This window comes from Sphaeramia orbicularis, chromosome 12 (assembly GCF_902148855.1).
Source record: "Sphaeramia orbicularis chromosome 12, fSphaOr1.1, whole genome shotgun sequence".
Taxonomy (NCBI): domain Eukaryota; kingdom Metazoa; phylum Chordata; class Actinopteri; order Kurtiformes; family Apogonidae; genus Sphaeramia; species Sphaeramia orbicularis.
Window position 1 is genome coordinate 10,973,758 of NC_043968.1, and position 25,696 is coordinate 10,999,453.

At 37.9% G+C, this 25,696-nt stretch overlaps 3 protein-coding genes across 3 annotated transcripts; 2 read left to right on the forward strand and 1 right to left on the reverse strand.

Annotated features, from left to right (window-relative positions):
* Positions 1–251: 251 nt before the first annotated feature.
* On the reverse strand, positions 252–5,484 carry LOC115430781 (cytochrome P450 2K1-like). Its single transcript, XM_030150983.1, has 9 exons — positions 5,266–5,484; positions 4,990–5,152; positions 4,716–4,865; positions 4,196–4,356; positions 3,939–4,118; positions 3,277–3,418; positions 1,303–1,487; positions 519–660; positions 252–439 (listed from the first exon to the last, which is right to left on the reverse strand). The coding sequence occupies exons 1-9, from the start codon at positions 5,473–5,475 to the stop codon at positions 252–254; spliced, it is 1,521 nt and encodes a 506-aa protein (XP_030006843.1). The 5' UTR covers positions 5,476–5,484.
* A 5,511-nt stretch (positions 5,485–10,995) lies between these two features.
* Positions 10,996–13,873, forward strand: LOC115430347 (scavenger receptor cysteine-rich type 1 protein M160-like). Its single transcript, XM_030150309.1, has 3 exons — positions 10,996–11,050; positions 12,517–12,549; positions 13,554–13,873. The coding sequence occupies exons 1-3, from the start codon at positions 11,002–11,004 to the stop codon at positions 13,871–13,873; spliced, it is 402 nt and encodes a 133-aa protein (XP_030006169.1). The 5' UTR covers positions 10,996–11,001.
* Positions 13,874–14,826: 953 nt separating this feature from the next.
* Positions 14,827–22,110, forward strand: LOC115430085 (CD5 antigen-like). The gene is made up of 7 exons (XM_030149973.1): positions 14,827–15,222; positions 15,299–15,616; positions 16,933–17,238; positions 17,308–17,613; positions 18,099–18,419; positions 21,325–21,410; positions 21,505–22,110. The coding sequence occupies exons 1-7, from the start codon at positions 15,123–15,125 to the stop codon at positions 21,541–21,543; spliced, it is 1,476 nt and encodes a 491-aa protein (XP_030005833.1). The 5' UTR covers positions 14,827–15,122; the 3' UTR covers positions 21,544–22,110.
* The last annotated feature ends 3,586 nt before the right edge of the window (positions 22,111–25,696 follow it).

The window sequence follows — 25,696 nt, forward strand, 5'->3', positions numbered from 1 at the left end:
GTATTTACTGAAGGCAAATACAATAAATTAAAATATATTTTCAGTATTTGAAAAAACAGTAACAGAAAAGCAAAAGAATTATACATGCCAAGTTGTAGCTGTTTGATTTTGGCTACACTTGTGCTTATCAAGACAATGAGCATACAGGTACTGCTTCAACTAGTGCTGAGTGCAGAAGCTCCATGCTGCTGGATTTAAAGCAGACCTCAGACCTTAGTACAGCAGTTTTTAGAGTGATCCGACTGTCTTCTTCAATGGCGAACGACGGCACATAATTCATGACGTGAAGGTGAGAGGGTCAGACCAAGAGCTGGAGTCAGATCCAGTTCATCTTCTCTAACTCCAGGTGGAGGGGTGAACCGAAAGTGCTGCAGGAGGGAAGTGAAGAAGAGGAAGAGTTCCATCTTGGCCAGACTCTCTCCGAGACACACCCTGCGACCTGCATGAAGACAACAGTCACATGGTACACCTTCATATTATGTGTAATCAGAAAATCAAACTTTACCAATGTTGATTACCTGCAGAAAAGGGCAGGAAGGCATCTCTCTTGATAAATTTACTCTCCTCATCCAGGAAGTGAGCAGGGTTAAAAGTGTGTGGGCTCTCCCATTCACTCTCATCATACAGGACAGAAGCAAGAAGAGGAAACACAGTGGTCCCCTATGGACACAAGAAGTCATTAATTCTAAGACAAAAGACACTGGTATTATAGGTATATGGATATTTTTATGGATTAAGACAAAAACTCCTGCTATTGAGAACATCTACAGGAAGCGTTGTCTCACAAGGGGCAAAAAACATCACCAAGGACTCTTGCCATCGAGCACACAGACTGTTTGCCCTCCTGCCCTCAGGGAGGCGCTACAGGAGCCTACAGACTACAACCACGAGATTCAGGAACAGTTTTCTCCTACAGCTGTCTCCCTGCTGAACTCTGCCCCATGACTCCCCAACCCCCCCTGCACACACACATACCCACCAACCACCCAACAACCCAACACCCCCCTCTCTGTGGATATTCTGTGTGTAAATATACATTCTGTACATATATATTCTGTATATATTGTAATTATCCCATTGCACTACTATACATTCAGGTAGACGCATACTATAGCACTCATACCACACTTCCTGTATACACTGTATAATATGTAAAATACAGTATCATGTGCTATTTTACTTTGTAACATATAATATTTAATCACTGCTTAAGCATGTCTGGTTAGATGCAAACTGCATTTCATTGCTTTGTACTTGTGACCGCAATGAAAATAAAGTCAAATCAAATCAAAAACAGATGACCTTCTTGATGAAGTAGCCTTGGAAAGCAACGTCTTGGCTGGTTTTGTGAGGAAGGGACATGGGAACGACGTTTGCCATTCTCTGAGTCTCATGGACGACAGCGTCAGTATAGGGCAGGTTTTTCCGATCATTTACACGGACCTGACGACTCCCTACCACTCTGTTGAGCTCCTCATGGACCTGGTCTGAGACACAATGTTAGATAATGAATATTCATCCATCCATTTTCTGAACCTACTTTATCCTAACTAGGGTCACTACTACTACTACTACTACTACTTATGGAATACTCTTTTACCCATATTTTCATTATATCTAGAACTTTCTGTACAATTGACTGTGTAACAGAAAATACAAATTAACTCTGTAAGCAATAAAAGTAAAACCATGTGACTGTGACATAAAACATGTGCCTGAAGGTGTAAGTATACCTTTAGAGAAAAACTACCTTAATGCTCAAAGAGTAATATCCCTTTATGAAGAGGTGTAAGGGCACAGTCTACTGTGACGGAGCCTTTCTGTCTTGGCAGATGCTGAAATGGAGCATGCAGACAGTTTGCTGTGATTGTTATATCAAAAAGTCAATGGGAACGATCGACTGCTCCCAGCTGCAGCTTCATAGGTTAACTGCAATGAAAAAGCCAGTTTTTGGTGAATGTTTTCTCAAAAACATGGAAAATTTCAGGTTTCTAGTCTTCCTGATGATGTCAGACAGGCCTCTACCCTAGAGCTGCAACTGATTAATCAATTAGGTGCTTAAAGTGAATGCAAAAATTAACGATTTGATTAATCGACTCGAATTGATTGAATGGAAGTATTCTATTGCAGTTTTCCTAAATTGAAGCTTCTTTGTGCATCACAATAAGTGTCCGTGTGAAACACAACAGTTGAACCAATGTTTAACAGCAGAGAAATGAAGGAAACAAAGCTTTGATTCAGGAGACTTGTGGTTAAATGATTTTTTGGATCACTTTGAGCCGATTAATCGGTTGCAGCTCTACTCTACTCTGACAATATTTAAGCCCAGGCTGAAAACAGCATGCAACACATGATAGCATATCATGGTATACGCCCGTGACATTTCGGAACGCCCGAAACATCACGTAGCTGAATAAATGGTTTGGGAGCTCACAGGTTGTGTGGACCTTCCTTTATTTTTTCATGGTTAATTTTTTGGGATCCTGCACACCTCCTATTTTGGATGTGCGTGTCGTTTACCTTTTTTCAGGACTTTTTTGTCCGTACTGTGTAGTTTGTGCACTAACCTAGCACATATTTTAAAGGGGTCATATTTTGCTAAATATTTTGCTAAATTTTATTAGTCTTTGGTACATTTATTTGTGCTTTTGGACCCTAATAGTTCATAAAGTTTGAATTTGAACCCTCCAGGTGCTGCAAAGCTATCTTTATATTCATTCCGGCAAAAATCAAGTAGATTTCTACAACTTGTTTCAATTCCTGCTTAATTTCTTACGTTTTATAAGTAGTTATGTCATGACATTTGCACATATAAGGTCAAGACTGCCGATGAACATTTCTCCGAGTACGACATAATTGTCAGCAGCAGTTGTAGTCCATATTGAAAATACTGTATGTCCAAAGTTCGAGTTGATTACCTAACATGTTCAGTTGTTGGTTTTATTAATGAACACAAGTGGTTAAACAGGACAGAGCAGCACAGCCAATAACCTAGAGGGGGTGGGGCATTTGCATTTAAAGGGGTCAGCACTCAAAACAACCTTTCTGGTGTCATTGCTCAGAAATAGGGTTGAAGTGAACTGAACCTGTGGAGTTTAATAAATGAAGAATTCAGTCCCAAGTACAGCATTTAGTTTATGTAGACCACAGGGAAAGGTTTTAAAATGCATATTTCCATTTAAAAAAGCAAAATATCACTCCTTTAACATGGTAGCTTCCTTGTGGGTGTCAATGCTTACTTGTATGTTCATTTGCAGGCCTCTGTTCTGTCCTTACCCTGTATTTGTGGATATTTAGCCATGAACAGTAAACCCCATTTGAGTGTAGCTGCAGTGGTGTCAGTACCAGCACCAAACAGGTTGGTCACTGAGAATATCATGTTCTTTTCACTGAAGTGTGTGTCCTTAACATGTGAGTCCTGAAACAAAGCATACACATATTATTACGATATCCGTATTTACAGTGTGTGAGCAACTTTTCTCTGCCTTTAATTAAACAAAAAACACAGTGGTTGCGATTAGGGGTGTGTACTGGCAAGAATATGGCAATACGATACAAATCACAATACTAGGATCACGATACAATATATCATGATATATCATGATACTGTTAAAAAATTTTCCTGTGTTCAAACTTAAATGACGTTTTACAGACATTACAGTTTAAGATCCTGTTCAAATATTCATATTCTATTAGTTCATAACTAATATTATAGCATTATTTTGGTGCAATCCCAACAAAGGAACTAAAATTATTTAATAAAAGAGTGTTAAATAATAAATAAAATATAAACAAAAATGAACCTCCACAATATCTGCATTTGAATAAATACCTAAAAATATTGATACAGTACTTTTTAATATTGACACGGTATTGTGAAATGAAATATCGCGATATATTGCAGAACCAATATTTTCTTACACCCCTAGTTGCGATACCTCGTCTTTCTGCTTCCGAATTAGAAAACGGTCCACAAACCCACGGCATATGTCACGGTTTAGGGTCTCTTGTAGAGGCTTCACTAAATTTTTGACGTCTTTAATATCTAGCTCAATGTTTCTCAACATCTGCTTCCGGTCTTTTATCCAGCTGGCCAACCAGGGAAACATATTGTAAATCTGTAACACAAAGAAAAGGTAAAGTCAGCATTCTCATGGAGATATGGAGCTATCTGCTTATAAAAGAGACACATCACCTGGATTGATTTAGATCCAACAAGGCGAATTGACTCATTGGCTCTCTCCACCAAAGTTGTGAACATGGGGTCATTGTACTCAAATCTGCTTCCATACACAATAGATGAGATGATGTTGGATGTTGCATAGTTTACTGGGCACGTAGTTTCAAATGGTTTCCCTGTAAATACAGCAAGAAACTTACAAAGACTGAAGTAAATCATAAAATGAACAATGTAAAAATTATGTGTATTGGATTTAGAACACAAAACAGGACTGGTTATCAGAGTACAGTTACATGTTACCCATAAACCTTTGATTTAACTGGTAAATTTACACCGTTTGTTTTTCATCCTTGTTTAGGATCAAGGAAAATGTATCTGTGCACTGGATAAAATATCACAGTGCTTTGTGTTTTCATATAGCAAATATTTCTACGGCAAAGTTAAACATTATGATGAGGTACATTTCCCTCATATGTTACTTTTCTCTATGTCATAACACCCTGTAATGAATCATTCCTTATATTTTACTCCTTACCTTGGTGCTCTTCAAACATTTGGATCAGATAGCTGCATTCCTCTATGATTTTATCCTCTGCTACTCTTTTGCCCATTCCAAAGTCTCTGAGTGTGGTGATGGCAAATCCTCTCATTTCTTTCCATAATTCTCCATTGGCAAAAACAATCCCTGTAGAATATTAAATGAAGGTCTGAAAATACCTCATGTATAGGTTATTACAAATTACAAAATATGCACGCCCGTCACTAAGGAGGATAGTAGTTTCATACACACTGTGTGAGGGAACTCATACCATGACCCTGACTTATTTCATCAAAAATTGGTGAGACTTCTCGGTCCCCAAACTCCTCTGCATAGTTGACCAGAGCCTCTTTGACCGTCTTGTATCCAGCCAGCACCACCACTTTATTGCTTCCCAAGTAAATTGTAAATACAGAACCATATTCCTTAGAAATCTGGAGGGAAATTTTATTTAATTTTTTTTAACAATTCAAACACATTTGGATGCGTTTCTACATTAAAAAATGCAAATATAAGAAAAAGACTTTGGACCAGGAGCAGAACTCACCTCACACAGGGTCTTGTAAGGTCTCTTGAGATCAAGCTGCAACAAGTTTCCAAGCAGAGGCAGAGGCCTTGGTCCTGGAGGCTCATTCCCAATTTGCTGAGAGCTGAAGTTACTGGAAACAAGGTAAAGGAAGAGCAAGACAGTGACAGCTCCCAACAGTGTGGTGGGACTGGAGAAAAGGATGGAAACCAAAGGCTCAAAAACACCCATTTGTTCCGCTCTTGATCGAACTCATCTGACTGAGCAACAACTCCTTAAATGATCCCACTCTTTTGGCCTCTGACTACACAAAAACTCTTAAAGGAGAAGCAGCAGCTTTTACATCTTGATTACAACAGCAAAGAAAGGTTTTAATCCTGTATATTGGTCTTCTGAACACAAAGACAGCTTCAGATAAGTTGATGTCCTTTTGCATCTTTGGTTTCAGGTACAGTTGTATTGTAGTTTCTAAAGTTTTACGAGCACAGATTACCCCACAATTGTTTTTTCCCTCTGGGTTAGGACCTTGGCCACAGGTTGTTTGGGATTATCATTTTCAGCTGCAATGGTGCCCTCACCGGGCTATAATTAGTCAGGTAGACTTTAAAAGGAGCCGGGGCCTCATGTATAAAGCGTGGGTATGCACAAAAACCTGGCGCACGCCCTTTTCCACGCTCACATTCAGATGTATAAAGAGTGAAATGACCATGGAAATGTGCGGTCCTCCACGCCAAGTCCATAGCTGGCGTACGCACGTTTCTAGTGCTTTGGAACCTTTGGCGACACTTAGAGGTGACACTGAGAAACTGTTAATAATGTGAAAAAGGTCATTCCTCTGATTTGTGGGCACATCAGAGATACACAGATGAACAATGAACACACCAGCATGTCATCCTACTGCCAGAGCAGCACATCCACCACCAGAACCAGAACCAGAACCAACCAGACCCTGGACCCATCAATGGCAATCCTGTCCGGGAGAACATTAAGCAACAACCATAGAGAGAGACAAGGACACAAAATTAGTTAGTTGATAAATGCATTTAATGTAGTGTTCATGTCTGTGAGAACATTTATTAGTCAGTCCAGTCGCTCACTGACGACGCCGATCGTCCTCTCAATGTCCTCTGGTGACTGGTCAGCACGGACCTATGCCGGTCGGACAGGCATCAGCAGCTGTCTATTGGTGGACCAGAGGATCGGCTAACGCCAGGGAGGCAACAGGAAGCCTCTGTGACAGGAGGATGATACTGCATCTCACCGTCTTCTGCCTCATTGTTGGAAAATAATAATTTGATTGATTAAACATGAGTTAAAGTCTTTGATTTCCTCTTTGATATCCTGACATGACTACGCATGAACCTTTATCTTGTTTGGCTGTGATCAGACTATTGTATGACCCGTAGAATGAACTAATGTGTGACTTACACAAATGTTAAATATATGTTTAACTTGGGGATGATCCGCATCAGCCCTGTGAGAAAAGTGTCACCCACAATAGCAGCGAGTCTCCGCACAAACGGGCTGAGTTCGTCCTCTTTTCTCCTTTCGCCTGTTTTGGCCTCCACTTCGTGTCCACCTTGATGTCATCATCTGATCATGCAGAGAGGGGAATCCCAGAGGGAATCCCACCTACAGGCCCCGTTTATACTAATTTGCATATTTAAATGTAGGCGTGGAGTCAGGTACTCCAACGTATGCGCTCAATTCCATGCTGATTGGGATGTATAAAAGAAGTGTGCTTGGATTCAGGTGTACGCTCAGTTTTATTCATCTGGATTTTTTTGTGCGTGCAGACTTTTCTGGATTTAAGCGTACGCCAGGTTTCAGTATGAAATCCATGCAACTCTTTATACATGAGGCCCCTGGAGCTTCCTGCTCAGTTGGCTGTGAACAGTCCACAACTCAACATCCCTTTTTTGTTTAGTCTTATTGCATCCCTGCTTAGTTTTTGGTTGGCTACTCCCCATCCTTTTGCTATATGTCTAAAATAAAACATTCAGTCATTTGAAGTTGGAGAAAAAAACTCTGAAGATCCAACTGTTTCTACCATTTAACATTACATTTTTTTTTTAATTATCATACATTCTCAGGACTAATAAGAACTAAGACCTGTTGGTTTTTTATATCATTCATGTTTCATTGGACTTAGTGTGTGATTTTGATATATTTTCATAAAAACTTTTAACTGAGGAAGCCCAGTGCTGGAGACCTCTGGTGACTGAAAGATGAAGTCATTACCTGCAGTTCTTGAAAGACAACTAGTGGCTCCAAAACGGAGTCCCCATCAACCCAACATAAAAATGTCCAACTTAACAGGAAAATAAACATGTTTACAATTTATTTTTCCACTCTTGAATTTATATATAACTCACGTTTCCATTATATTAAGGTTTAAAATTCTGCATCATTAAGGGTATTCCTGCTGTGATAGACATCTGATTAGCTGCTGATTCAGATTTTCACAGAGTCTGTGTCTTGAATAAAACATAATTATTTCCATACAGGAAGCTCTGTAGTTGTGTTTAAGGCGTTAGATTAACAGGACATCACAGCATCCTGTTATGAAATTCAGGGTACTGAAATAGAATAAGCTGATTTTTATCATGACACAGTTCCTGTCTCTCTGTACATACAGGCTCACTGTGATTGGCTCAAGTCTTTTTATCACCTTGATGAGTTACATAAATGCGAAAAATGAGAAATCTGGAGCTAGATGTTTTTCTGATTGAAAAGGGCTCTGCTTTGACATGCTTTTGAGGAACCTTTATACATTCAGTACCTTTTTAATTACCAGTGGTATTTTATTTGTTTTTAGTACTGAATTGTATTTGTGTTTTATGTATGTTTTATTTTGGCTAAAATTTCTGTCCTGAGACCGTCTGCTGTCTTTGTTAGGACATTCTAGCAAAACAGATCTTTAAAAACTCTGACCCCTTGAAACTCGCCTAAGGGCCCAATGTCCTTAATTATTTTTCTTGTAAACAACACTGGGTTTGACTTTGAATAACCATATTATAAATCATTGGAAAGCTTAACTTCTTGAAATTTCAACAATGCATGTTATTTCACCATTCAAGCATAGCAACAGGATCAATAAGCATTTGTTTACAGACCAAGAACAAACAAACAAATACAACTAACCAATGAAGTCTCATAGTTCTCCACCAAAACACAGAAGTCTAACAGAATCAGTCCTATAAATTTGTAAAACATCCAATTAATTCACTCCTGTGAAATAATTCATTCATACATCCATAAGTCCACTGCTGCACCGTTTTGTATTTTGCATCACTCATCCATTATTTCCCACTTATTCTAAAAAAAAATCACTAAGCTTACGTTTATAGCGTAATTTTTAGATATATTTTTTTTTTCAATGTTGTTAAGACTTTTATTACTCAGTACCAGTTGCAGTGATGCTGATTGTTGTGGGTGAAATTTCAGACTCTTACTTTTCAAAAGTGGCCTAGACCATGTCTGTACTATAAATGGCTCATAAAAAGCTCTCAATTTAATTCTGTAAGACTGGGGTTTTTTTTTTACGTGTTTTATGCAAAAATGGCTGGAATTCACAGGAGTTACTCTCATTGAGTCATTTTTCTTGGTTAAATAATGGTTGAATTTAATTAAATGAATGAATGAATGAATAAATAAATAAATAAATATGTCTTCAAATCCAACAAAAAACACATCTCATAATTCAGTTGCCTTGAGTTTTTCACTCAGGTCTGAACTGAACTAGTCTGAATGATGATGCAGGTCTTTGCTTCTTGTGATTTGAATGGGATCTGCACTACTAATGTTATTTCCAAAATCTTTTAACAAGACCCATGTGGAACATTGTATAGACCCCTCAGCCCCATTTGATGATGCACCTTCACTCCTGTCGCTAACTAGCTTTCAATCACTGCCCCCGAAACTCCTGAAAAATGTAGGTCAACATTCCTGTCCAAATTTGGAACGTTGACCTTGATTTTACCTTGAAAATTAATCCAATCCATTTTAATTAATAAAGCACAAATTTAAATAAACACAAAGATTTCCAAAGTGCTGTACAGTAAAATAAACACAATAAAAACATAATAAAAAGATAGAATACAGGTCAAGGTTGACACGTAAAGAACTCTTCACAAATTGCACCTAAATATCAAAAATGACAGCAATTGAAGGATTTGTTGAAGTGTAATTGCGTCGACACTGATGGACAGACAGACGGACAGACACCATTGGACAATATCCTTGTGGCCGCTGGGCGAGGGGTAGAAAGTAGAGCTGCAGCCATCGATTACTTTTGTAATCTGTTAATCTATCAATGATTTTCATAATTTCAATCAAATGATTATGTTAATATTGGAAACATTTGTAAAAATGTGAAAAAGACATGTCTGAAAATGACAACTTGTCCTTTATTCTAGAACCAGCTGAAAGAACAACCACAAAAAGTACAAGGATATAAATAAAGTCTATAGAAATAACAACAATAACAACAGTAAAAAAACATATATAGAAATATCTATAGATAGAAACAACAAATAACCTAAACGACATCTACAAACAACATGTGTACTGGAGTCTTCGACAAATTTGTATCCAACTTACTAACAACTTAGGATGGAACTAACATACAACTTTGTGGTGATTGTAGCGTCACAATAAGCATCTGTGTTAAACACAATAGTAGAACTAATGTTTAGCGGCAACGAAATTAAGGAAACAAAGCTTTGATTTAAGAAAATTTTTATCACATACATTTTTACTGGATTCGAGTTGATTAATCATTTCAGCTCTAAAGAAAAAGCATATTATCTTCCTCAAATGACTACATAGAAAATGCATATTTCGCTTTGTAAAGAGAAAGACGATAAACATTGCTGAATGCTTGTTGTGTTCTTCAATAAGTTTATGTTACCACTTGTCAAGAGGATGACTGGATTTGTGCACCTATTACCTATAGGGGTGTGTATTGGCAAGAATCTGGCGATACGATACAAATCACAATACTAGTAGGATCATGATACCATATATCACGATATATCATGATACTGTTAAAAAGGGGGGTTTTTTTGTTTCTTTTTTTAAATGATTATTTCTTTGAAGAATTGAATTACACCAGAAATATGCACAAATACTAAACACATTTTTATTTGATCACAACAGGATCTAATGCTATACCACAAAATGTTCCTGTCTTAAAACTTAAATTATGTTTCACAGACATTACAGTTTAAGATCCTGTTCAAATGTTCATATTCTATTAGTCCAGAATTAACATCAGAACATTATTTTTGTGCAATCCCAACAAAGGATCTAATATTATTTAATAAGTGTGAAATAATAATAAATAAAATATAAATAAACAAAAAACAAAAAAACCCAAAAATGAACCTCCACAATATCTGCATTTGAATAAATACCTAAAAAATATCGATTCAATTCTTTTTAGTATCGATACAGTATTGTTAAATGAAATATTGATATATATTGCAGAACCGATATTTTCTTACACCCTTAATTACCTATAGGCTGCATTAGTACTGTTAACATCTCAGCTACTTATTCTGATATTGCCGCTACTTTAAGTTTATTTAAGCTTTGTATCAACACGTTTGATGTGATGAAATATTTGACAGCGTCTGTGACACTGAGCAGGTAGGAGGTAAGACTGAGGGAGGGCGTGACACGCGTCCATATAAAAGAAGAGACAGAGACAGTAAAGACAACGATCACAGAGAAGAGAAGACCATCTGACTGGACATGGTTCACGCAGGCTACATCCTGGCTTTAATATCCATGTGTCTCCCAGGTAGGAATATCATGGATCACACTGAAGTCTGAGTCTGTCTGTGGTTTTATTGATGATCACGCTCTATTTACACGCTGTAAATAGTGATGCATTACAGCACCTACAGTGGAAACACTGTTTTTGCTGTGGTTTAGTTGGTCCATTTAATGAGTTTGTCATATAAAAGATAATGATCAGATGTTGTTTTGGGCTGTGAGGATCCAGACCAGATAATGTTTGGATGTTGGATGCTTAATGGTGACTTGAAAAGCTGATGTTGTGGTTTACTGATGCCTGCTCAGCATTTGTCAGTGTTTGATTGGATGTTTAATTTGTGTTTTTCTTCCAGTTTGTGTTGATATTCTAATACAGTTGTATTTGGTGGATGTAGACTCAGTGAAAAATACCTGTGATTAGTAACTGGTCACTGGTTTCTACCATATCAGAAGATGATGATTCACAAACCTGATACGTTCATTTGGAACATGTTCAAGTGATGAGAGGTGTCTCACAACAGGAAATCACACCTATATTCTGATTCTAAGAAATGATATAAATGTACAAACACAGGATTATCTTCATGGTTACAGACATGTGTGTGTTTGATATAAATCATAGCGTGTGCTGCTGGTCATGTGACTGTCATGATGACGAATGAGTGTAAAAAATAAATGTAAATCCAATCAAATATTGGTGGTTACATGAATCCTGTCTGTTTATATAGTGATGTCAGACATTATTTAGAAGAACAAGCTACTGGATTGGACTATTATTAACCTATTTTATCAATGCCATGTGATAAAATAGTGAAAATGTCTGTTATGGTTTCCTTCAGCCTCAGGTTATGTCTTTAACTTGTCTTTGTTGGATTAATGGATCAGACGAAAACACAAACATGTTTCCTCTCAACACAGAGCAGTATATGAACGGCCTCAACCAACATTACTCCTTCAGCCCCTGTTTGTCAAAGCAGCTGCTTATTCCAGCTCTTTGACTGGTTAAACAGTCTGTCCATCAACTGATGTTACACAATGCACTGACAGAACTTGTTCAGCTGAACACAATTTGGGTTCAAATGATTAAAATGATCAACATATTAGTTTAATAATGACAGACCAATTCTGGTTCAATGAGTTTTTTGAAATAAACTGTCAAACATAAAGTGAACAACACTCACTTTAATGAAGTCTGGGATTTTTCAGTTGATTTATTAATGATTCCTCCAGTTTTACTGATATTTATCAAACTAAATGTGTTTGTTTCAGCTTCTCATTGTTCATTCATTTACTTTTGTTCAATAATGTCTTGTATTTGTATTATAACCTTAATCAGTGTAACGTGCTGGTTTGTTATTTAGACAATGTTTCTAAGTCAAACCACAGAGGTGTGACATATTTAGATCAAACCTGATGATTGTGAGTTTCCTGTTCTGTTAATCAGAATATTGCCATATGTTCATTGATGTACTTTGTGTTTTTTCCCTGCAGGGCTCCTGGCTAAAAAGAACAACACTTCGACAGGTAATAAATACATAAAGGAGTGCTCTGAAATTAATTCGAAACCTGAACATTATGGTAAAGGTGATTTTCATCTGAACAAAGTGGACACAATGCAGAGGATTCATTGATGATCAGTTTATAGATGCTCCACTGATAATAAATTCTTAAAGTTTACAACCCCATTTCCAAAAATATTCAGATGCTGTGTAACATCAAAATTAAAACTGAATGCAATGAATGTTTTAGATATGCCCCTCTTTCAGCACACCTGAAGGTCGTTATCAGGCTTCCGCAGAGCTTGATGATAAGCTTATCATTTGAATCAGGTGTGTTGGAAGAGGGACGCATCTAAAGCATGCACGATACCAGCCCTCAAGGACTGGATTTGAATACCTCTGGTGTAAACTGACACGCAATCAAAGGGCGTTGAATAACATGCGAAAGGTCGAAAATTCATTCGTATAGCACGCCAAATGCCATAAGAACTGGCATGACATACAAAGCCATTCAGTGAGATCACTTTGTGGCTGGAGCTCTTTCAGTAGATCTACAGCAGGCCGAATAGTACATGGTGGGGAGCTCCATAGTGACAGTACCTCAGATACTTGAGTAGCTTATCACTAGTGATCGGCTTCACCATGAGACTGTCTCATATTAGAATGAGTATTTACAGTTGTACAGATCACAACAGGAATGTAGAGCTTTGTCATATTTGAAGAATAACACGCAGACCAGACAAACATCCAGTACAAAAGCAGGCGTTCAGATGTGTAAAGATACACCAACCCTCACAACAGGGTCATTTCATCTCTCATTTTCTCATTTTAAACCCTTGAAATGTATTCTATGTTCGAATGTGAATAAAATATGGGTTTGAGAGATTTGCAAATCATTGCATCCTGATTTGATTTACATTCTACGCAACCCAATTGTTTTGGAATTGAGGTTGTATTAAAAGTCCAGTGAATGTGGTCTCGCTAGTGTGTTGTGGTTCTGGACTGAACTCCTGTCTTATCTCTACACAGAGCCTGTGCACTTCAGGTTGGTAGGAGGACCCACTCGTTGTGAGGGAAAACTGCAGGTGAAACGACTGGATAGATACTGGAGACAAGCTGATGGATTTTACTGGAACTTAAAGTTAGGAAACAGGGTTTGTGCAGAACTCGACTGTGGATCTGCTGTTGCAGTAGGACAAGTAGCGAGGCCAAGCAGGATGAACGTAAAGATCTGGTGGTTCAAATCTGACTGCAGTAATTCTTCACTTCATGATTGCCTTAGAAATTCCAGGTCCACATTATCCCTGGAGTTGAAGTGTTTAGGTAAGTGCATTAATACTTCACAATAACCCTTACACTGTCACTATAGGCTCCAGACTCTCTGTGGCACAGGTGTCAAACATGTGGCCCGGGGGCCGAATCCGGCCCGCCAAAGGGTCCAGTCTGGCCCTTGGGATGAATTTGTGAAATGCAAAAATAGATATTAAGAAATTAACAATCATTTTATTTCAGGTTCCACATTCTGACCAATTCAGTCTCCAGTGGGTCAGACCAGTATCATAATAATCTATAATAAATACTCACAAATCCACATTTTTCTCTTTGTAAATGTAAATATTTTCATGCATTTACACTAAAACAAAGCATAATTTCACAAAAAATGTGAATAACCTGAACAAATATGAACAACCTGAAATGTTTTAAGAGAAGTACAATTTTAACAATATTCTGCCTGATACTAAATGTTGTATCTGTAGACCCGCTGTGATGTGTAAGTTATAATGAACATGTGGAAATGATAAACTGAAGCATAATATTGTTAAAATTACACTTATTGTTTCAGTTTGTTCATGTTATTCACATTGTTTGAAATGATAGTTTGTAGATGTGAACATTTTCATAATGTAAATTTACTTTTTTTTAACTCTAAAATATAGAGAAAAGTTTGGAGTTGACATTATTTATATATTATTATGTTATTATTTTACTGGTTTGGCCCACTGCAGATCAAATTTAGCTGAATGTGGCTCCTGAACTAAAATGAGTTTGACACCCCCGCTCTGTGGAGTCTCAGATTCTGCTGGTCGGTCAACAACTTCAACTCAGATTAAATATGAACACACACAAACAGATCAATAGAATCAGTCAATCTGTAAATAACATCCATGTCCATGACGTATGTGTAGAAGCATAAGATGATTTAACATCATATCACACACACAGAAGAAACAGAAACAAACACGTATGAATGCAAGCTCACTACAGTCCAATAAAATCCACTATATAGTCAAAGCTGCCATACCCTGGTCTACTGCAGCTCGCTAGATTACCTTGGAGTCCACTTCCAATTCCAGCAGATTCTAATTTTATTCCAAGTCTTCTTCCATCTGTGTGTCCACAGACTCTGTCAGACTGGTCCATGGTTCCAGTCTGTGTTCAGGCAGACTAGAGGTCCAGTCTAATCAGTCCTGGTCCTCAGTGTGTGAAGGACACTTTGACCTTCCTGATGCCCAGGTGGTCTGTTCAGAGCTGGGCTGTGGAGCTCCTTTGCTCCTCCAGGGGACGGTCTATGGAAAAGCTGTGGCTCCTCTGTGGAAGATGTTCCAGTGTAAAGGCCATGAGTCTGCTCTCCTGGACTGTGGAATCTCTGTGTTGGAAAACTGCTCATCTGGAAAAGCTCTGGAACTCGCCTGCAGAGGTGGAGCTTTGATTTACATCAACTTCTATCAGTTCAGTCACTTTGAGCTAATTTATTTTTCCCTTGTATTGATCAGATCCTGGTGATGCCAGACTGGTGGGAGGAGCCAGTCGCTGTAATGGTACAGTACAGGTGAAGCAATTTAAAGTCTGGAGAGACATGGCATATGTACCTTATGATTTTCGTCATAACCCCTGGACCCTGAAGGCAGCAGATGTAATATGTAACCAACTGGACTGTGGCTCTGCTGTTTCTGTGAGACAGAAACATGCTTCATCCTATCCTTTGTGGGAGATCAGCCCCTCCTGTGTTGAGATGACATCTACACTGAGGGACTGTGCTACATCAATGTCTGTTTTCTCTGAATCTTTCACCATGTTCCTCACTTGTTCAGGTAACTATACTGATTACATCACTGGTAGATGGTCATGATACTGTCTGAGTTTTTCTGAGTCAGATGGCCCTGGAAAAAAATTGTTTTGAAGCATGGTGGTGTGGGTTTTGAAGGCCCTATAACACTGGCCAAATGGAAGCTGGGAAAAGAGGTGGTGCAAGGGGTGTGCTCCCTAACCCTAAAGTATTGTGACTTGTTTGGGGGATTTCTCATACCTTGCTGTGACACAGTGAATTAAAACACTCTCACTGTTGCAAAGATAAAATGTCTTTAACAGATGGTAGAAAGATTTTTTTCTTGTGTGTCTTCTTGAGAAAATACAGCTGCTGGTGTGCCTTTGGAGATGCAGTTTTATGTATAAATGAACAAGCGCATCATACTCAGCCTGCAGCCTTGTGGTGCACTGGTGAGAGACAGGCAGGTAGTAGATAGGTGAAGGCCCACTCTGACAGTCTGTGGGCTGACACATACAAAGTCCTTCATTCATGTGCATAGTGCATTGCTGACATCAGAAGCAAATATAGATGTATAGATGTGTTTCCTGCAAAGCAGGCATAGAAATAGTTGACTCTTCAGCCAGGGAGGATCTGATGTATTTTGGTGGTTCAAGTAAGGTCCATTAAGGCATGCTTTATCTGAGCTGCCAAGCAAATCACGTAAGAGAAGGTCCACGCAATGGACAGTTAAACTGAAACATCAAACACATGGAGCTGAATTCAGTTTAAGTCCATGAATGTGGTCACATGATGCTGCTTTCCAACAGGCTGTTGAACAGCTCAGAAGGACTGAGTCCATTTGTTTTGAACAGGACTTTGTATCAATAATTATGGTCTTTCTCCAGCTATATGTGTGGGTCTGCTGGACTCTGAGGATACAATGAAAACATTACTGACACTAAACCATCTCCTTAAATGACTTACTCTGATTTGATGATGATTCTGTCACAAGCACTAATGTTAAACTAACTCTAATCTGTCACTGAGGTGACAGTTGCCCTGATGTCTGCTTTAGTCCAGTCTGAATGTAGACAATGCCCTCTTTTGGAATCCAGTTAAACAACAGCACAGACTCACTGTGTCCTTCACCTCCAAATCTCCAGATTCAACATAAAACTGCCTTTTATATTGTTGTGTTCTTTGTTATTCTGTTTTCTTCGAGGATGTTGTGGGTCTGATTGAAATGATCCATGAGTTGTATTTAGTTCATGTGTCACTAATGACTGAGAAGAGGCTTTAAAAGACTCCAACCTCAGACTCAGCAGATCTGTTGATGGTGTTTTGTGTCTTTAAACATGTCTCTGTGCTGTGTGTCCACAGACTCTGTGAGACTGGTGAATGGTTCCAGTCTGTGTTCAGGCAGACTGGAGGTCCAGTCTAAGCAGTCCTGGTCCTCAGTATGTGAAGAGGATTTCAACCATAATGATGCAGAGGTGGTCTGTAGGGAGCTGGGCTGTGGGGCTCCTTCACTCCTCCAGGGGGTGCTCTATGGAGTGGGGGAGGCTCCAGTCTGGACCAGCAAGCTCCAGTGTGAAGGCAATGAGTCTGCTGTCCTGGATTGTAGAAGGTCCAACTCATCTGGGAAGACATGCTCAACTGGAAAAGCTACTGGACTCGCCTGTACAGGTACAGAGGGGCCCTGGCTTTCATATGACACTATGTTTCTTTGACTCATTTCTTTGTGTTTCTGCTCAGACCCAGGTAGTGTCAGGTTCGTGGGACAGCCGAGCCACTGTGCTGGTACTTTGGAGATCCAACACCAGGGACAGTGGAGACCAGTAATAGACCCCTATCAACACTGGGACCTGAAGTCTGGATCTTCTGTGTGTCAACATCTGGACTGTGGATCTGCTGTTTCAGTGAAGAGAAGAAAAGATTCTTCAAACAGACTTTCGTGGTTTGTCTCATCTTCCTGTGTAAAACTGACATCTGGACTGAGGGACTGTGTAGGACTAGATGATTCCTATAATGAATCATCTAGAGTGGACGTGGTCTGTTCAGGTACAAATGGACACAAACTGTGTCTTAAACTGAATTCTCAGTGGCCAGATGGTTCTGTTTCTGACATTTAAAGTTACATCTAATGAATATTTTAATTTCCTTAATCAGTTGATAATTTTGTCTCAGGTCAATGTTTCATCTGTAAAATGTATAAAATATTGACCTTTGTAACATCCAGAACTCAAATTAATGTCTGAAAACACAAACATATTTCACTGAGTCCCAATTAGGACAAAAAGGACTAAATGTTGACATGTGAGACTCTAAAACCACCACATTTGTCATTGTTAACCCACACATTCCTTTTTAATAGCAGCTGTCACCTAAATAATAGATTCAACCATGTTTTCATTGATCAGTATTAATCACATCCAAAACTAATCTGGATAAAATCCATCTTTCTCACTGAGGATGATGTATTATATGACTGATTGTTTTTGATTATATGTGGTAGTTGGTCCAATCATGTCCCTGTGTATGACCAGATCTGCTGCCTCAGCCAAACATCTCCCTGTCTGATGGGTTCTTTGAGGTCTACAAGCAGGGGTTTCGGCTGCTGATGGGGTATGACTTCACCATCAGATGCTCTATCCAACCCCAGTACCCAGGAGGCTCCTTCCAGCTGATGTCTAACTCCAAGAAGGCGCAGAACCGCACCCTGCCAGCTGTCAATCACTCAGCCCACTTCCTGTTGTCTGCCATGGGTTACGCCCATCAAGGGGACTACATATGTGTTTATCACCTGGAAGTTTTCAACCACAGCTTCTCCTCATCTCAGAGCCCAGCCCTCTATCTCACTGTTGGAGGTAACGTCAGGAGAATCACACAAACCTTTTCACACACAAAACACCCACAAAGCATCAGTAAGTCACATGACCAGGTTCATCGATATTCCACGTGAGCAGTGTGAATTAGGTGTGAAGAGAGCCATATCATTAAAACTGATATCAAGTAAACACAGTTCAGTTGAACCTCTCAGAGATTGGGCTGAACCAACAAACATTTGACCTGACATCAGTTCTAACCACAGTTTAACCCAGGTTTAAAATGAGTCCATCCAGGTTTAATGTATACCTCATTTACATAAAAACTAATGTCCCTGTAACTATTACTCAGGTCTGACATGTGTAGGTCACATCCAGGTCCTGCTATTTCCATAGAGGAAGCTCTAAAGTATCTCTAGCCTATGTCTAAGGAGTTTCACGTATCTGACACCCAAAAGTGCACAAATCATTATCTTAAGACCTTGGGTTCATCTAAGATTGGTAATGCCAACTCTTCATTAGACCATACAGGACCTCCAACACACACAATAAACAAAGATTAAAAACGGTATGGAAATGTATTTTAAGAATATTTATGAATAAAGAGGAAAATTCTCCCTGTGCTCTCCCTAGCAATGGTACAACACTGGTTAAATATAAAACATTTGGAAGAAAATTGTAATTTAAAGTAACAAGTTCAGCTCACAGCTGTTTCCTGTAGGAATGTCTCCTTAGTGCAGGGGTCAGCAACCCTGGTCCTTGAGAGCTACTATCCTGCATGTTTTAGATGTATCCCTCTTGCAACAAATCTGATTCAAATGATAAGTCTATCATCAAGCGCTGCAGATGCCTGATAACGACTGTCAGGTGTGTTGGAAGAGGGAAACATCTAAAACATGCAGGATAGTGGCTCTCGAGGACCAGGAGTGGGCACCCCTGTTTTAGATGTTTCCCTCTTCCAGCACACCTGACGGTCATTATCACTTCTGCAGAGCTTGATGATAGGCTGATCATTTGAATCAGGTGCGCTGGAAGAGGGATACATCTAAAACAGGGGTCCCCAACCCTGGTCCTCGAGAGCCACTATCCTGCATGTTTTAGATCAGGGGTCACCAATCCTGGTCCTCGAGGGCCGGTATCCTGCATGTTTTAGATGTTTCCCTCTTCCAGCACACCTGACGGTCATTATGAGGCTTCTGCAGAGCTTGATGATAGGCTTATCATTTGAATCAGGTGTGTTGGAAGAGGGATGCATCTAAAACATGCAGGATTGCGGCCCTCGAGGACCAGGATTGGTGACCCCTGTTTTAGATATTCCCCTCTTCCAGTACACCTGATGGTCGTTATCAGACTTCTGCAGCGCTTGATGACAGGCATCATTTGAATCAGGTGTGTTGGAAAAAGGAAACATCTAAAACATGCAGGATAGTGGTTCTCCAGGACCAGGGTTGCTGACCCCTGCCTAAGTGCATGTCCATATCTTTCATTTTGACTACTCGCTCCTGATTTAGCTAACACTGTACTCCTCCAGTTTAAGGATCAACGTTCATGATTTTAATGTGTCACAGTGTCTGATATTCAGTTTCAAAGTTAAAATTCTTAGTTCTTTTAAGTTTAATTGATTAAGATCCTACCACCCTCCATGGAAAAGATGGGCATCCTGGTATATCCTCATGATTGCACCCCGGGGAAGGCAGCAGCTCTATCCGTAGGAGAGAATCCACAAAAACAGCCTGCACACAAGTGTACAGATGATCACTAAGACAGTCCTCATACCACCAATTTCTCTTTGACACTATGCAACATTGAGTTTAATAAAATAGAACATTACATTCTTTTCCAGTATAGTACCTGTACAAAATACCTGCAACCATTTGATTGTGTTTTCATTAATTCAGAGTGGTTGAATACCTATCAGTCATGTCAACACATCCACTGCAGTTAAACACTGGGCGCCATGTTGGCTTCGACAGCAGCAAATTAGCTTTGGTTAGTTTAGCTCCACCACAACTTAACTCATTTACAACGTTTTTCCAGCTTAATATCAGAACAAGTTCCATATTTTGACTGCTGTTAGACATATTGATTTCCATATGACATCTTACATTCAGTTAATAAATGTATTAACCGGGCTAAATCAAGCTGTACGCTAAGCTAAATGCCAGTGCTAACTTACCTGGATATTCAGTCAAGGCAGAGAGCGGCTTCACGGACCTACTTAACAATTCACACAGTTTTGTCCAGTATGAACCAACAGATTACTGCTATAAATTGTCACAAAGTTTCGTTATATATCTGTCATGCGGTTTCTTTATTGTCATGTGTTCATTCGCCAAGAACTGCAGGATAAATTAAAAAGGATTCTTGTCCTAGACCTGTGAGGCGTTCAGGGTCAAGGTGCATAAGAAAACAATACTAGAGGAAGTACGGGGTATTTAGAGAAAGTATGTGATTTAAGTTTACAGAATAGCCTGGGTTACATCAATTCAGCAAAACACTGTTTAATGATTTTCAGTGAAAGTAAATACATTTCAGTCAATATGGAAAAGCTTTTTTTTTTCCAACCGAAAACAAATCAGTCTATGAATTAATAAAACTTTGTGCTTTTTGGACCAACAGAGGAAATAATCTCACTTTCTTTCAGGTGGCTCTGTTTGATGATTCAGCAATGAAGCTCTAGCTTGAGATAAACCTCATTGGCTGAATCAAATAGTAAAATAACAGATTTATAGAAACACTCAAAGAGAACTTCTGTTGAATCTTTGAGGAGTTTGATCATTTTGATCGATACATGTTGCATACAGTTTCTTCTTAGATGTGAATGTGTTCCAGTTGTTTCCACGTCATTATTGATCGGATCAGTTCTTTCCACATTCTGAGCAGCAGAACAGTGACAAACACATGTTCCTCAAATATTATTTTAAAGGTTATTTCTAATGTGTTTCAGTCTCTGTGTCACATCTGATCATCAGGGTGATGGTCTTCATCCCTGCTCTGCTCATATTTGATATTTCACTCTTCTACTACTATAAGGTACGTTCACTTCTTTACTCAGTGGATTCAATGGATTTTAGACTGAGTCAGACACACATGAATCTGAACATGTTTGCTGCCTTGTTTTTTCCAGGTCACCGTGAGGCGGATCAGAATGAAGGCTGATCACTGAGATGACAGACTGTCACAACCACAATGACAATTCAAGAAAAAACATCACATTTATGGAGTCACAGATTTTAAGACAGAAAGCAGCAGTTTGAGTCCAGCCGATATTTGTATTTAATAAACAGAGTTTTCAGCTGAACCAACAAACGGCTTCATTACATTCTGATACATGATCTATCAATGTTTCAGCTTATTGAAAGAGATTTTCTACACATGTAAATACAACTTTATTCTCATGATATTCTGACTTCTTTTTGAAAATACTTCTTAAGAAGAGTACTTTATTCTATGTACTATGCTTTTATTAATACAGTACAGCAATATTTTTCCTGAAACATGACTTTTTTTGTGTAAACATTAGACATGTATTCCCTAGTCATGATCCTAAAGCTCCATCTGTCATTCACTGAAGAGCTGAATTGTGGGAAAACCTGAAAGATATCCAAAGCCACATCCAGATGAGGTTCCCATCCCATCATGTCCAAAATGAAGATGAGTTTCTTGTGCTTTGAGTCTACCAGAGTCGTCTTTCATTGTACAGTCTTAATGTTCATTGTGTTTTTGTGCAGTCTCTCTCTCTCTCTCTCTCTCTCTCTCTCTCTCTCTCTCTCTCTCTCTCTCTCTCTCTCTCTCTCTATATATATATATATATATATATATATATATATATATATATATATATATATATATATATATATATATATATATACACATATATATGCTGCCGTCTTTTAAGTAAGTCCTGTTGTTGTTTTTTTTTTTATAGTAGATTAATGCTTCCTGTGTAAATTCCACCATTTCTCCAATTCTGGACTGAATTGCATTATGTGACGAGGTCTGATAAGTCTATCACCACTGTCAAATCTCTTGTTTAACAAGATTGTGTCTCTGTGTGGATTTGTTACATATTTTTTGTGCCCTTCCAGTGTCAGTGCAGGGTGAACCTTGTTTCTCAGTTCCTTTGATTTTTGGTATTTTATATACATAACTCTGGTTTACAAATATAAGTAAACATGTACATACTTCTATTTTACATGCCGAATATTTTTGCTCATTTGTCCTTGACATATATTGTATTTACCAATAAATATCCATATATTTGTCTATTAAATAAAAGTCTACTTGTTGACCTTAAAAGTCACCTGATGCTATTTTAATGTCTTCACTTATCTTTACATGTAAAATAATTGAACATTAGCTGTATTAAACACATTATCATCTTGTACATCCTTGATTTCTGTAAAACAAATCTCAGATCATTATATAGGCCCTTTCCTACCAAAAGGCCCAGGAACTTTATAACCAGGAACTTATTTACCGGGAACTTTTTGGGGTAAAAAAGTTCCTGGTAACTGCGTTTCCACCGCACCTGAAAGTTCAGGGTAATTTATTCAAATCAGGTTGATGATGTATGAGGGAGCAGTAATAGAAACTGTAGTCCAGTTCATGTACATTGACAAACTAACCTCTAGTTCAATAAAATGACACAGTACTGAAGTGGACAGTTTGGGATTAACATTTTACTGGTTGTTGAATCACTTAATCCATCTGGAATACATTTTAAATGAAGTTAACCACCATCATCTTCATTGTAATAGAAATTCATCCACTGTGACATATTCAATAAAATAAAACATCAGCGTTCATGATTCGTGTTTTAATGAATGACCATCAGAACATGGATTTAATAATTCATCATAATGGATTAAATTCTATGTTTTCATTTGTTTTTTTTTCCAAAGGTTTGAAAAATAATTCAATTACACTTTTTTTTTCCATATCAAGGTTTAATTGACTTTTTAATATCCTATGTTTCTGCTTAAATAATTTATCATTACAATACACCTCATTCATTTATTTTCATTGTTTGCACATTTTTGAGTCAGCTTCTATGTTTAACCCATAAAGACCCAAACATCTACCTTTGACCAAAATCATTCACTGATCAAAAATGTTTAATACCTGTTGATCCATTAATCTCATCAATATATCAAAATAATTGTTGTAAAATGCTTTTTATCGTCTTTTCATGGTCATCAGATATGACCCATTTGGATGTTCAGAAGCTCCGTAGTGAACGTGGAAACGTCATCATCTTCTACAACATTGATTCACCAGTAAAACCCATGGAGTTGGATCAATGACAGTGGATGGAGACACTTTATGTTTATGTTCAGTTATTGGTATCTTTGCTGAAAAAGTCACTTTTTTTTCTCAGTTTTCTCTGTTTCTGATATAATAACCCTCACTTTCAATATGAGCTTTTGATCAGTAAATTAAATATAAGAAAATACATGATTTTCACTGAAAAAATGCAAAATCCAGAGGATACTATTATGATAAATGGTGATAAATAATTTAAGAAAAGTTACATAGAGAGAAAAAACATTTGGAACCTGTCATAAAAGTAGCGTTGGGTTTTTATGGGTTAAAGTTGTGGTTTTTCTTTAGATTTATATTATCATTGATTGACTGCTCTCTAGTGGCTAAAATAACAAACTGCAGCTCATTGTTGTGTTATTAATGAAACTGATAGAACCTGTTAATGCTACAATGAATAACACTGCTGTTCACACAAAGATTTTACTGGGAAAACTATTCATTGCACATGAATCAGGAGGTGTAAATACAAGTTATAATAATGAACATACAGAGAAAAAGGAGCATATATGGATACGTGGAGCATTAAAGATGTAAAACTTTAAAACATTGGAAGGATTCAAGGTGATATAATTGAACTTTTAAAGGCAATTTAATAACTTCATCTCAGGTTCAATCGTCTTCACAGTAAAACAATAATACTTCCAGGCTGCAATAAAAAAAAGGAATAATAATTTTAAAAAAAAAAATCATACAAGTAATCAGAACAAATACCTCAACTATGTATAGAGATAAAAATGAAACCGGACAAATTTATCAGTCAGACATCATGTCAGCAGGTCAGTTAGTCCAGGGGCAGACAAATGCTGGTGTTTCCATGGCAACCACCAGCATCCTGTACATCTGTCAAATACATACTGAAGCATTTAACATGGTTTTTAAGTTTGTGATACTGCTGGAACCTGTACATTTCTGGAAATTTTGGCATGAATAGAGTATCTATCTATCTATCTATCTATCTATCTATCTATCTATCTATCTATCTATCTATCTATCTATCTATCTATCTATCTATCTATCTATCTATCTATCTATCTATCTATCTATCTATCTATCTATCTATCTATCTATCTATCTAGTGTTCTTTGTCCCATCTGTATTGTCTGACACACTGTGCAATTTGAAATCTTATGAAAATATGTATGTAGAATTTTTATTTATTTATTTATTTGTTTGTTTATTTTGGTTTTTTTAATTTTTATTTTTTGCAGTATCTTTGTGATGCCTACACAGTTTCTTTGCCCTGAACTTTATCTGCATTAACCAGTGAATTTCCTCCATTATGGGATCAATAAAGTTCATCTTAACTTATCCTATCTTAGTACCTGTGGACAGCTGGTGAGTAAAAGATGCTATTTTTAATGAAGTGTTTCCCACCATCAAAAGAAAAAAAAAAAAAAAAAAATTTGGCCATGTTGTTGTCATGTCTAATCATCTCCACTTGCTATGAAACAGTGACATGGCTATCAAGCAAAAATATATAAAATTAGGATGAGCTGATAACTAAACAAACCTTTGCGTCAAACTAATGCTTTGACTTTTAAAATAGTAACATACAAATAAAAGATGGAAGTAAGGGGAAAACCTGACTGAAATAAATGCTCAATGGCAGGATTATTCCAACTGCGTACTTGACAGAGTATTTATTTGTACACAGTACTGTAAGCCAAACTAGGCTGCACCCTCACACTTTCACCTCATTAACTTTGTTCCTTTCTCAAATTAATCCTCAGGCATGATGAAGAACTGAAAATATCTTTCTCTTCTGTGGCTCTTATGCATTTTAATGCTTTAGAAACTATAATACAGTTGTACCTGAAACCAGAGATGCTGTGCAAAATAAACATGAATTTTTCTGAAGAGTCTTTGTTCAAAGGCACCAATTTACAGGATTCATACATGTCTATGCAAGATGTCAGTATTCCGAGAAGAAGAATCTGAGGTAGTCAGAGGCCAAATGGGCGGGGTTATTGTTGTTACAGCACATCCTGGGACAT

Bases quoted from the DNA above. Each gene is read 5' to 3' on its own strand.
- LOC115430781 (XM_030150983.1), bottom strand. From the start codon at position 5,475: ATGGGTGTTTTTGAGCCTTTGGTTTCCATCCTTTTCTCCAGTCCCACC. The intron at 5,153-5,265 runs GTGAGTTCTGCT...ATTTCCCTCCAG, and splicing joins CTTACAAGACCCTGTGTGAG to ATTTCTAAGGAATATGGTTC. The intron at 4,866-4,989 runs GTATGAGTTCCC...AATATTCTACAG, and splicing joins TGAAATAAGTCAGGGTCATG to GGATTGTTTTTGCCAATGGA.
- LOC115430347 (XM_030150309.1), top strand. From the start codon at position 11,002: ATGGTTCACGCAGGCTACATCCTGGCTTTAATATCCATGTGTCTCCCA. The intron at 11,051-12,516 runs GTAGGAATATCA...TTTTCCCTGCAG, and splicing joins AATATCCATGTGTCTCCCAG to GGCTCCTGGCTAAAAAGAAC. The intron at 12,550-13,553 runs GTAATAAATACA...ATCTCTACACAG, and splicing joins AAAGAACAACACTTCGACAG to AGCCTGTGCACTTCAGGTTG.
- LOC115430085 (XM_030149973.1), top strand. From the start codon at position 15,123: ATGTTCCAGTGTAAAGGCCATGAGTCTGCTCTCCTGGACTGTGGAATC. The intron at 15,617-16,932 runs GTAACTATACTG...GTGTGTCCACAG, and splicing joins CATGTTCCTCACTTGTTCAG to ACTCTGTGAGACTGGTGAAT. The intron at 17,239-17,307 runs GTACAGAGGGGC...GTTTCTGCTCAG, and splicing joins TACTGGACTCGCCTGTACAG to ACCCAGGTAGTGTCAGGTTC.